The sequence below is a fragment of the Amblyomma americanum genome, chromosome 10 (genome assembly GCF_052857255.1).
Source record: "Amblyomma americanum isolate KBUSLIRL-KWMA chromosome 10, ASM5285725v1, whole genome shotgun sequence".
NCBI lineage: Eukaryota > Metazoa > Arthropoda > Arachnida > Ixodida > Ixodidae > Amblyomma > Amblyomma americanum.
In genome coordinates, this window is record NC_135506.1 from 92,944,746 (window position 1) to 92,958,496 (window position 13,751).

The 13,751-nt window shown below is 47.8% G+C and overlaps 1 protein-coding gene across 4 annotated transcripts in view; it reads right to left on the minus strand.

The window, feature by feature from the left end:
- LOC144108879 (ATP-binding cassette sub-family C member 2-like) overlaps positions 1-13,751 on the minus strand; it is a 143,594-nt gene that overhangs the window by 64,193 nt on the left and 65,650 nt on the right. For all 4 annotated transcript variants that reach the window (XM_077642109.1, XM_077642111.1, XM_077642110.1 and 1 more), the window contains one exon: positions 2,230-2,433. In XM_077642109.1, coding sequence (XP_077498235.1) covers positions 2,230-2,433 — 204 coding nt within the window. The remainder of the gene's footprint in view (positions 1-2,229; positions 2,434-13,751) is intronic.

The following is a 13,751-nucleotide window of genomic DNA, read 5'->3' on the forward strand; positions in this document are numbered from 1 at the left end:
TCACCGCAAAACAACCGCTTATCACCCTCAAACGAACGGCCTCACCGAACGGCTCAACAAGACGATCGCCGACATGATTTCCTTGTATGTCGACGCGGATCACCGGAACTGGGACGCCATACTCTCTTACGTCACCTTTGCTTATAATACTGCGCTCCAGGAAACGACACGCTTCACTCCATTTCGTTTAGTACATGGTCGCGAAGCCACAACCTTGCTGGATGCAGTGCTGCTTCCAGCTAGCGTTACCCCCTTTGTTATGGGTGCTGCCCAATTTGTTCGTTACGCTGAGGCCGCCCGCCAACTCGCTCGACAGCGCATCCGGCACCAGCAAGTTCATGACGCTCAGCGATACAACCTCCGCCATCGAAATGTGCGTTACCTGCCCGGCGAACAAGTCTGGGTGTCGAGCCCAATCCGCATGAGGGGACGCTCTGAGAAGCTTCTACGCAGATACTTTGGCCCCTACGAGGTGCTCCGCCAGCTCAGTCAAGTTACCTACGAAGTTCTCCCCCAAGGAACAGTTCGCTCTTCTAGACGGCCGACCTACGAAGTTGTCCACGTCGCTCGGATGAAGCCGTACCACGCCCGCTAGCCCCTCGCGCGTGTCTACACCACACGCCAGACACGTGCCACTACCCTTGTGGTCCTGCCTGCAACTGCTACCACACCGAGTCGGTGTCTTCAAGAGAGGGGGAGCAATGCTACGCTACTAACTACTCTAGTGGCGCCATACAGCGGCTAAACTGCATTTCCTGGCAGTTGGCAAGCCTTGAGCCATCTCGGGGCTAGATGCTTCGTCTTCTTCATCTCTCGTGCTGCCTACTGCATTGCGCGTTCCAACGTCTTGCGCGTCTAATTAAAGCAAGTAAACCAGCCCTGCTTACGCCAACCGTTTCTCAGTGACAATATGAAGAGAACATTCCAAGTGTTGAGACAACCTGCCAAATTTCAGAATGTCTAAAATGCACTCTTCAAAGGCGCACCGGCATATAGGCGCATAAATAATCATCTTCACAATGGGATTGAACTAATACTGCTGCTGTATTATGTACTTTTCGCTATTCTCGCGACAAATATACATGGCCTCATTTGGCCAGATAAGGAAGTTTGAAGTGAAGCTTGCGAATGCCGCCTTCCGTGCTTCCTCGTTGAATACCGTTTTTGTCTATCTATGATGAGAGTTACGATAACAATTTAACTCTTTCCAGCAAAAACTGAAACCAAGTTTCTCGTTTACGCGGCGGCGATTTCCTTGACGTAACACACCAAGGACAGCGCGTCATGGTCACTAGTAGAATTAAAGTCGCGAAAATCATGATTTCATGACAACACCGCAAGCTGATTGTTTAGTTTGCAGCACGGTGGAAGAACAAGCTTCTTCCACCGTGGTTTGCAGTGACGTTACGCATGATGTCTTCACAACGTGCCCGCTGTCTAATCAGAATACCAATCACTTACTGGAATGACCATGGTGACGTCCCTCGCGATATCACGACGCATTCACAAGGGGTTACTCATGGCGCTAATGCGGTTGTAGCGACATAAAAGCCACAGAATTTCTTAACACAAACCCAGAGTTACTAAAAACTCGCACTTGTATACGCATTGGGTAACACCCTAACTGTCGCTAAAATTCGCGTTAAACATTGCTAAACTTCCGGCCAATTTTTTTTAGCTGACAAGGCTTTTCTAGGATTTGGTCGCTCCGCAGGATCAATGAATGGAGCGCAATCATTAAATTGTTCTTTCAAGAAATCACCTGCACACGTTGACAACATGCAACATGCGCGGCCTACAGTTTCAAGTTCTGGTGGCAACCTAATAACCATGGTTCTTATAAACTGTATTACCACATAAACTTTATATGTCGAAGCGCAAATTCAGCAACGCATCATGATATTATGCTCTTTTCCATGTGCCGGTGCTCGATTAGAGACGGAGTTCCGAGTAAAAATTTCAAAGGCGCAGAAAATGCCTTCCCCTAATTTCCCTGCATCACACTAGTAGAAATTGCATTCTATGAACGCTCTGAGATGCGGCTCGTTTTCAATGAGCAATCCTAGCTTTATATCATAATTAGGAAAGCAGTATCGTTAGCATAATAAAACTAATACCTTCATTCGCCCTCAAGTCTTCTTATATTTCCAGCAACGAACACTTTTTCTTCGCTAAAGTAGCGTTTGACAAACACTGTGTTTGGTATTTTTTCTCCCCTGCAGTGCTTACCACAGAGCTGGTCGAGCTGTACACTGAGTCCAGCACAGCATCCAGCAAGTTCACCCGGAGCAGCCATTTCTGCTCGACAAGGCGAGCGCGGAGCACGCTCTCCTGCAAGGCGTCTTCCCAGGCGTACATCTTCACCACGCGAATGGTGGACAGCAGGTCCGAGGTGGCCTTGAGGCGCTCCTCGCGAGCAGCCTGGGCACGAATCTGTGGAGAGACGTCCACAGAAGAGCGCTGCTTGCCACGTTCGCAAAGGGCTTTCTTGGATGTCCAACTGGACTTGAGTACTCAGAAAAGCCTCGGTTCATTGGCACACCAAAGTTGTCCTTGTTACACACTGTAATTTGTTATGTTAGAAATGGCTCCTCAGTACCAGAAGTTTCTATGCCAATTTTAAGTTTTGTAATTTCGCTACAATATTACGAAGTTATGAATAGTGTTTTAAAAAACGCGCCCTGTTGCCTAATAAATGCGCGACATCTTTACCAAAAATATGATGCTGATTGCCAATAAACGCACTTCTGTGCACCTCGGCTTTGTTCGATGAACGTAAACTTTGGTGCTGCGTTTTCATCTTGCATTGCTTTTAAAAACATTTTACTTGGTCACCTTGTTGTGAGTGTTGTTAAACATTAAAAACTGTTTTAGCGTCAATTTCTTGGTATCCTGAGGTCCTCGAGACGCCGCAGTAACTGTACTTAAAAGAAAACTGGGAAGAAGTTATTCATGTTTCGGTGAGGTGCAAAGACTTCAATTCGTGTATCAGAAAGTTTTCCGTGCATTTTGCTATCTTTCAGTGTGCCTCTCTGACAAAAGTGATATATAGACAGTCTATAGACTTCTTATAGAATTTATTGCTTTCCTATGGATATTTCGTTTTTGTCTTTTCATAGTCTATGGACTGTCCATAGAGAAAAGTCTACAAAAAGTGCGTGGCCATATATCTATAGATCGTGTAAAGAATGTTTTGCAAATTCGGTGTGGGCACTCTATTGATAATTCACCTATACTGCATTTATTCATTCATGTTTCTAGACTGTCACACCCCGAACGCCGTAAGGCAAGATATTGGTCCGCCTGCAACATTGAAATATCAAATCTAGGAAAGAAACAGCTGAAACATGTAGCATAAGTGCGTGATCCCCCGACTGCTTGTTTGTTACGCTTGAGCGCCTAAGTAGCATGTGTTATTAACTGGTTCACGTAAAAAGTACAGCTGGTTTCTTGTCGTTCTCATAATCACCATTATGAGCCTGCTTACGCCTAATGTAGGGCAAAGGCCTCTCCAATGTCTCTCCAATTAACCCTGTCCTTCGCCAGCCACATCCGCCCTATGCCTGTAAACATCTTAACCTCATCCGCCCACCTAACTTCCTGCCGCCCCCTGCTGCTCTTTCTTTCTCTTGGAATCCACTCCGTTACCCTTAAGTACCACCGGTTATCTCGCCTTCGAATTACATGCCCTGCCCAAGCCCATTTCAACTAGGATGTCATTAACAGGCGTTTGTTCCCTCACCCACTCTGCCCGCTTCTGGTCTCTTGACGTTAAACCTATCATTTTTCTTCCCAAGGCTCGCTGCGTTGTCCTTAACTTAAGCTGAAGCGTTTTCGTTAGCCTCCACGTGTCTGCCCTGTAGGTGAGTACCGGTATGATTCAGCTGTTGTACACTTTTCTCTTGAGGGATATGGGTAAACTGCCATTCCTGATCTCAGAGAACCTGCCATATCCGCTCCACCCCATTCTTATCCTTCTAGCTATTTCCCTCTCATGATAGGAATTAGCTGTCACTACCTGCCCTTTCTTTGCCACTTCCAGCCAGCACCTTGATGCCAATTGTGAACTGGTGTTCCCTTGCTAGACTGGTGAACATTACTTTGGTTTTCTGCATGTTAATTTTTAGACCCAGCGTTCTGTTCTGCTTCTCGAACTCATTGATCACGATTTGCAGTTCACCTCCTGAGTAACTCAGCAAAGCAATGTCATTAGCGAATCGCAGATTATTTATGTATTCTTCACTAACTCTTACTCACAACTGTTCCCAAATCAGGCCTCGGAATACTTCCTGCAACAAGGCGGTGAATAGCACGGGCGAGATCGTGTCTGCTTGCCTGACGCCCTTCCTTATTGGAATTTTATTGCTGACATAATGGAGGGCTATAGTAGCTGTGCAGTTGCTATAAATATTTTCCAGTACTTTGACGTAACGCTGTTCTACACCGTGATTACGCGATGCCTGTAAGACTGCTGAGGTTTCCACTGAGTCGAATGCTTTCTCGTAATCAATGAACGCTTTATATAGGGGTTATTTATATTCTGCACATTTCTCTATCACCTGATTGATAGTGTGAATATGACCTATTGTGGAATATCCTTTACGAAAGCCTGCCTGTTCATTTGGTTCATTAAAGTCTAAGGTTGTCCTGACACTATTAACGATTACCGTATTTAATACCATGAGGCAACGCATATTGAGCTGATCGGTCTGTATTTTTTGAAGTCCTTGGTGTCTTTCCTTGGCGTCTTCTTTCTTATGGATTAAGATAATGTTTGCGTTCTTGCAAGCTTCTGGTACGGTCGAGGTCATAAGGCATCGCGTATACAGGGTGTCTAGTTTTTCAAGCATGATCTCCCTTCCGTCCTTCAACGGATCTCCTTTTACCTGATCCTCACCAGCTGCTTTTCCCCTTTCCTATGCTCTAAAGGTATTCTTTACTTCCTCTTTCGTTACTGGCGGGATGAGTTGAGTTGAGTTGAGGTGTTGAATGCTACAGGTGGGGTTAGCCTTGCTTTATCTGCCGGAAATTGCTCCACCGCAGCGTCTCTTCGATATTAACAATGCCGCATCTACCCCGCTAAGCGCACAGTCTCTTATAATAGCACACATTCTCTCCCGTAGTCACCATCTATGCACACAATCAATCCACACAGTACACATCACAATCCACTCCAGAAGTCACCATCTATGTACATATTCAGTCACAGTAGAACATAGGCCATTGTAGTGCCAAACTCCATACACACATTCACTCACAGCATAAAGTAGTCCACTCCAGAAAACACCATCTACGCACACATTCAATCACAGTAGGCCATAGTCCATTCCTGCTGTCACCATTGAGAAATAAGATTCGTGTCCTGCAGAAATGTTAAAAGAAGGCGTGCAGCCTCCCTTCTGCATGTCTGGTTCCCACTCGGGTAGACAATGTCCTGAACTGTGCTCTGACGGGTTCCTGTCATCTTGAAGGAAGCGAACATGACATGCCTTTCCGCGTTGTACTCTGGGCAGTACATAATATAATGTTCGATATCCCCGCACACACCACATAAAGAGCAGAGCGGAGACGATGCTATGCCGGTCTTATGCATCCATGCAGGAGTGCGAGCAGAGGCCGTGCGAATTCGATGTAGAAGGGTCGCCTGAGATCTTCTCAGTCCCTTAGTCACACATGGCTTGTGGGACGCACTCCACATGGTACTGAAGTGATCGAGCACCATTTTCCTGCAGAGACTTTTCCCATCTTGAGGTACTTTTTTATGGAATCCTTGAGAGAGCTTTATGGGCGAGACTGTCTGCCACCTCATTACCGTTGATTCCTATGTGAGAGGGCACCCACTGGAAATGTAGAGTAAAGCCTCTGTTGTGCAGATTCTGCACCAAGCGCAGAGAGCTTAGAGACAAGGCGTCAGTAGGGAATCCGCGCTCTAACCTCTGAAGGGCAGATTTTGAATCAGTTAGGATGACAACAGGTTGAGCCGGACAAGACCCTAACTTCCATAAAGCCGCTTCAATAGCAACACGTTCAGCCGTTGTGGAGGGTACGACAGCAGTACAGCGTACGGACCACTTACAGTCCAAATAAGGAATGTAAAAAGCCGCTGCGCCAGCTTGTTTGACCTTGTCCACAGAACCATCCGTGAAAATTTGAAGATGGCAGGCATACTCTGCTTCCAAGTATTCCAGTACAAGCGAACGCGTTGCTGCCAAAGGAGAGCTGCGCTTTGCGCTCACATGGGGAATCGTGACCTTACAGTCGAGGGTCGGAAAAGGCCAGGGCGGTATCAACCGTTTCCTTTGCCTTCGGACATTAATGCCTAAAGAATTAAGAGTATTGATTGCCAAGTAAGCCTTCGACTCAGATCTCTTGCAGAGCCGCTGGAGAAGGGATCGCCCAGCTGCCGTCTCTCCTAAGCGGACAAGATGCATTAATGGTCTCTGAGAAGCGATAAGGCTAAGAGGTTTCGATAGGGACTCATGAAGTACTGCCTTGTTCGCAGCCGCCTGGGGAACTCCAATGGTTCTTCTTCGGCTCTTTCTGTGGACAACTTCGAGACGCTCAAGTTGTGATGCCGAGGGGGAAATTAAAGGTAATTGATATATTATCCGGCTCACCACCAGCGCTTCTTGAAGTTTGACCATTGAAGTAGGAGGTTTCCCCATTGCTCACGTGCAATTCTACAGCTCAAATTTAGACGGGAAAATATAGATGAAACAATCGCGTCTACAGTTTTTCTCCACTGTAGACGGGAGTCAATAATGAGGCCCAGAAAACGCGCGTGGTTGAATTGACAGATGCAAGAGTGACCGAGGTCTATCTTCAACCGCGCTCTCCCTACACCTGGAAACAGAATAAAGCCGGATTCGTCCACTGACAGAGACAACCCCACGCCTTGAAGGTAAGCTTGTGCCGAAAGTAGAGCCTGTTGAGCTATCAGGGCTAATCGCTTGTGTTGGTAGCCAGTAATCCAAATACAGATGTCGTCAGCATAAAGTGACATACGCACTTGCTTGCAACGTTTTTTCAAAGAATCGGGTAGGCCAGCCATTACGGCGTTAAAGAGCGTGGGGGAAAGAACACTTCCTTGAGGCACACCTCGTGATAGAACCCTTTCGGTGCTTAACGTACTCCCTAACCGTACACGAACCGCGCGATTACTTATAAACTTGTTAATGAATCTTAACATATGGCCCTGTATGCCCATGCCTTGCAAACTGTTTAGAATTGAGCGCTGAAGCATGCTGTCGTAAGCTTTCCCAACATCAAGAAAAATGGCTAAGGTGGAAAGGCCGAAAGCTCTCTGGTGTTCAATGTGACTGATCAAGTCTAAGACGCTATCTTGGGCACTAAGACCTCGGCGGAATCCTATCATACATGATGGCAGTGTCTTGCTGTCCTCAAGACACCATGATAAGCGTTCATTTACCAGCTTCTCCATCAACTCAGCTACACAGGAGGTCAATGACACAGGGCGATACGAGGCAAGGTCTGTCATGTCTTTGCCAGCCTTCAGTACTGGAACTACATGTGCCACCTTCCATGACGGAGGAACATCGCCAGTCTCCCAAACTCGATTGATGAAGTTGAGGAGCTCCTTTCTGAGTTGCAAGGGCAGATTATTCAGCACTTGATTGGTGATGCCGTCGGGACCTGGTGAACACCGGCGCCGCAGGCCACTGAGCGCAGTCTGAAGCTCACGAAGCGTGAACGGGACGTCCATGATAGACCTGGAGGAAGCAGGTGGTGTATATATATCTATTCCAGAATCAGCGCGTACGAGTGCGTCTGCAAATTCCTCTGCCAAGCACGCAATAGGCTTTTCCTTGCGTATAGCAAGAGTTTCAAAAGGCTTCGAAGGGCGAGATTCTCCAGCAAGGCTGCCAATAACTCGCCATATTCTCATCACCGGTGAGAACACAGTCAAACTAGCACAGAATGAGGCCCATTGCGACCTGTACAGCTTGTTCGTGTGCCGTCTAATAGCAGAATTCACCCTATTGAAAGTAGTCTTCAGTTGCCTGTCCTCCTTCTTCCGCACGAGTTGGCGCTCCGCGCTTCTCGCTGCGCAAAGGTTCCTGAGTTTTAAATCAGGGGCCGGAAAATGATCAGGTAACTTTACCGCCGTAGTTGCTGCTAGCTTACTAGAAATTATTTTGTCAACAACATCACCAGAAACACGTTCTAGGTGCTCTCTGTACTTGCCCCAGTTGACCACGTTGCTAATTTTAGGACCATGCATACGAAAGTCGGCAGCAAACACAAAAATCGTATAGTGATCACTTCCCATGCGGTCAGGCGCTGTTGACCAAATCACGCGGACGTCAGGTGAATGCAGTGTAAGATCTATAGCTGTCGCTGAGGCTGGAGGCCGGAAAAAAGTGGAGCTTCCGTCATTGGCAACACACAGGTCCAAACTGTCAATAACCTCTACAAGTTTGCGTCCACGGGAATACGTGTTCCTCTCACCCCAAACGGCATGATGGGCATTGAAATCACCGTAGATGATCCCAGGTGCTGGGCAGCGGTCGCAGAGCTGCTGTAGAAACAAATCTAATGCTACCTTCTTCCGCGGAGACACGTACACGGATGCAATAGAAAGGGTTCGAGAGCCGAGCTGTATTCTCACAGCCACTACCACAATGTTATAAGTGCAAAGATCGGCAACGCTTAGAGAAACATGTGGAATTTCTCTTCTTATGTAAAGCGCAGCACTTCCTGCAGGAAATGACTTTATGCTGCAGTTTTTATGGGCGACATATCCAGTCAAACATCTCCCGCTTGGCAGGTCAGCTTCTGACAGGGCCAATACTGGAACACAAGTCTCTTTCAAGAATAGTTTTAGTTCAGCTAACCGACTTAAAATCCCAGCGCAGTCCCACTGCAATATAAACGGCACTCTTCGGTGCATATGAGATCCACGAGGTTTAGCCCCATCCATTTTAGATCGCAAGGAATTTTGCTGCGAAGGTGAAAATTAGGGACTCAAAAGAAAGCACCAGCTGTAGGAAGTTCTTCAGGTTACCAGGCGCCATCGCTAGAACATGTGAACGCAGGGCCCCAAACAAAACATGAAGAAGATCAGACATACCTTGATTTTTGAGCTCCTTATTTTGCGCAACGCACTCACAACATCGACAAAAGATGCCGACGGGGACACACTCTTGGCCGCAGTAGCTGTTTTTTTTTTTCACTTGTGCATATGAGGGTCCCCCTTGCCGTGGAGTCTGGCTGTGATCCGGCCGCTCAGGAACATGGACACTTTTTGCTGGAGTTCGAACAGTCGACTCGCGCGCACTGGGCCTTGGCGTCTTGCTGGACTCAGGTCTCTTAGGGACATTGTTGGGCAACGCAACATCAGACTCCAATACTGGGAACTCGTCTAATCCTGGGACAGGCGTCAAAGTCGGTGGGGTTGTTGGACCAGCAATTAAGGACATCCGACAGTGCAGAGCGCTCACACGAAAGAGGCAGCCTCCGAAACTCGCTGGATGATCGCCACCGCAATTGGCGCAAGCAAAATCTGCCCTGCAGGTTTGAAAGTCGTGGTCGCCTCCTCACCGCTTACAGCGTCGATCCTTTGTGCAAACTTTGGCCACGTGCCCAAACCGTTGGCATCTAAAACACCGTGGTGGAGCTTCAGTGAAATCTGCAACTGCGTGTTTTGTGAATCCCAGATCAATTTTTTCGGGGCGCTCTGAATTGGGAGCGAATGTCAACACGATAGAGTTGGTAGGTTTCGCAGCCCATTCTTTTCCTGGAGACTCCACACGACGCACAAGTCGTTTCACGCGCAGCACACCTTGTGGTTTCAGATAATCAAGTAGGTCACGTTCTGAATACCACTTTGGTACACCCTTAATAACACAGGCGTTCTTCATGTAGGAATGGGGCAACCGCACGTTAACTTTGATGCCAAAAATCTGAGAGCTCTGCAGCAGCTTGTCAACCTGCTCTTCCGTCTAGACATTCAGCTGAAGAGCCCCGTGCATGGTGAACCAACTTCGAATCGGAGCTGATCCCAGCAGTGATTGAATGGCCGCGAGAAGTAAGATGGGATTCTTCTATCTTAAATCAACCCCCTTTTCTGTGGGCTCAACCATTACCGGGATCCCTACCGTTCGTTGCTTGCGATGACTCACAAACTTGAAGCCCTCGTTGTCCACGTCAGCCATATCGGCCACTGACTCGTCACCGTCCATGATCGTTGACTCAGCCCTACTAAGTGATGAGGTCTCGCTGGACGGGTGGTCGTCTCCATGTTCTGGTCGCTCCACAGCCTGGGAAGCCATGGCCGCCTCTTCCGAGCCAGCCTCCTTTGAATGGCGTGGTCCCTTTAGGCTTGCCGGCACCGGAGCAGCCGTACGCTTCCCGTAGGGACAGTACCGCCTTGAAGATGCTGCCGTTCTCGAATATTCAAATAAAACTAGGTAAATTAGGAAAAATTAGCTAAATAAACAGATCTGAGGCGACAGGTGATCGAACAACGTCTTCGTCTTCCTGGCGGGATGACGCATTGCTGTGCGCTTCTGTCTCTCTGATTAACGTTCTGATTACATTGGCTGCTGCAAAGATTTGCGTAGAACTGTTCGGCTACTGTAACAATCTTATCCATATTGGTAGTGAGATTGTCCTCCTTTTCTCTTAACGAATACATCTGCTTTTTAACTATGCCTAGTTTCCTCTTTACCGTTTTTAGGCTACCTCCGTTCTCAAGAGCATGCTAGATTCTCTGCATATTAAACTTCCTTATGTCGGCTAGCTTGTGCTTTTTTATTAACTTCGATAGCTCTTCCAGTTCTATTCTTTCGGTAGGGTTAGATACCCTTATGCTTTGGGGTTTTTTAATAAGGTCTTCTGTGTCGCGAGATAGCTTGCCGGTATCCTGTCGAACCGTTCCACCGCCTATTTCACCTGCGCAGTCCGTAATTATAGCCTTCAGATTATTGTTAATTGTATGAACATTAATATCGTCTTCCTCAGTTAAACGCGAAATTCAGTTCTGCAGCGATATTCTGAATTCCTCTATTTTCCCTCTTACCGCTAACTCTTTAATGGACTTCCTTTTCACTAGCTTCTTCCGTTCCCTCTTGAAGTATAAGCTAACTCGAGACCTTACCATTCTGTGGACGCTACAGCGCACCTTTTCGAGGACGTCCAAATCCTCAGCGATGCCAGGTTGAGCGCATAGTATGAAATATAGTATGAAGCGCATAGTATAGTATTTTTAGCCTCATCATTGGGGCTCTTCCAGGTCCACTTCCTATTGTCTACTTTGCGGAAGAAGGTATTCATTATCCTTAAATTATATCAATCTCCCAATTCGACTTATAACTCTCCCCTGCTATTCCTAGATACTATCCCATAGTAGCCTAGCGCGTGGTCGCCAGACTGCTTCTTGCTCACCGTCGCATTGAAGTCGCCCCTATGTACAGTGTAGTGTGATTTCTATTTATTCATTGCCGATTCCACGTCTTCATCGAAGCTTTCAATGGTCTGGACATCATGGCCGGATGTAGGCGCTTAAGCGTGCATCACTTTCAGCTTGTACAAGTTATTGATCCTAATTACTATAGCTGCTACCCTCTCTTTAATACTAGAGAACTCCTCTATGTTGCCAGTTATATCCTGATTAATGAGGAATCCCACACCAAGTTCTCGTCTATCCTCTAATCCACGATAGCACAGTATGTGTCCGTCCTTTAGTACTGTATACGCCTCATCTGTCCTCCTAAGTTCAATACGCCCTATGAGATCCCATTTAATTCCACCTAATTCCTCGAACAGCACTGCTAGGCTAGCCTCGCTAGATAAAGTTCTAGCGTTAAACTTTACCAGGTTCAGATTGCAATGGCGGCCTGTCCGGAGCCAGAAATCTTTAGCACCTTCCACTGCGTGACAGGTCTGACCACCGCCGTGGTCATTTGCTCCGCAGCCGCTGGGGACTGAGGGCCGAGGGTGAATTGGTTTGTTCATAGAAGATTGTGGCCAAGTACTACACCAGGGTGGCCAAATCCTGTTCTGGTGAGGGAGTGCGTTGTCGGCTCGGGTCCCCGAGTTCCGGCCGCACTTCAGGCCTGGTTATGAAATTCAATCGACACGCGGACTTTTTTTTAAAACCCCGTGGAGAATTGCGCGGCACCAGGATTAGAGCCCCGGTCCTCTTGCTCGCGAGGCGGACGCTGTACCTCTACACTATCGCTGCTGCAATTATCTCTGTCCTTTGACAGCTGCGGCCCCCGCAGCCCTGCAAACATTTTATTCTCATCCGCCGACCTAACTTACTGCCGCCCATGCTACGCTTGCCTTCACTTGGAATCCACTGTGTTGCCCTTAAAGGTGGGTTCAGACTAGCGGACAAGATCGGGGATGGTCCGGGCGCGTCAGCGCTGTCCGCGTGCCACGTGACGTGAACGTCACTGCTCTGAGCGACCTTGAGCGGGGAGTGCGGTCTTTCCCTGGCCCGGACCGCGGACAGAGCGATAAAGGCGAGCGCCTTTTTCAGTCCGCGGGCTTGGCGGCGGACCGGGATTGTTTTTTCTCTTTCTTGCTGCTAGTTCAGTCAACGTTGGCTCGAGCGCTCGTCTGGCTAGCTATCCGGAATGAAGTCGGCTCTGCTCGATGCTGGCACTTTTCGTATTGGCGCGCTTTTCGCCGTATTTGCAGCTCGAGTGCAACAATGTGTTCCCTCCTTTTCGTGTTTCTTTCAATGCGTTGTTCAGTACGTATTTGCTACACCGCATCGTTACTGTGTGTCAGAGCGTGTGCGCTTGCGTGAGTGCCCACTTTGCTTTGTTGTTTCGGCTAATATGACTAATGTTGGAAAGAAGGCGCTCGATGACGAAGCGACCGCCGCGTCTTTAGCGCTCGTTGAGAGCTGACAAACTATATGTAATATTTAACAAGCTTACCACCTCAACATGACGCTAAGGAATAAATTGTGGCAAATGATCGCCATGTAAACTCTGGGTAGCATAGTTTTCGGAGCCGCGCAAACAGCGCAAGCACGCTGGTGGAGAGAGGGCGCGCGGATTGTCCGCTGCATTCGTGTGAATGCTCGACGTCCAGACCGACTCGCGGATGCTTGGTCACGTGTCACGATAGCCACGCTGACGCGCGCGGACCATGCGCAATCCGGTCCGCTCGTCTGAACCCACCTTAAGGGCCAGCGGTATCTTGCCTTCGCATTACATGCCCTGCCCAAGCCGCCATTTCTTCCTCTTGATGTCTAGTAGGATGTCATTAATTCGCAGTTGACACTAACCGTTTCCGTTGTCTGAAAGTTACACTTATCATTTTTTTCTTTCATATCTCTCTGCGTTCTCTTTAACTTAAACTGAACCCTTTACGCTAGCCTCCACGTTTCTACCCCACAGATGAGTACCGCTAATATACAGCTGTTGTATACTTCTCTCTTGAATGATATTGGTACCGCAATTCATGATCTGAGAGAATCTGCCATATGCGCTCCACCCCAATCTTATTCTAATTATTTCCCTCTAATGATCCGGATCCCCGGTCACTACCTGTCTTAAGTGGATGCATTTCCTTTCCACTTCTAGCACCTCGGTACCAATTGTGAAGTGCGGTTTTTTTGCGATACTATTGAACATTAGTTTTCTGCATACTAATTTTAAGACATACCATACAATCCTGTATACCTCGATAATGGTAAGCAATGCGAAAGAAGACAGAAGCATTCGAGCTTTAGTTCTTTGGAAATGGCGTTGAATACTTGATCCAACTGGATC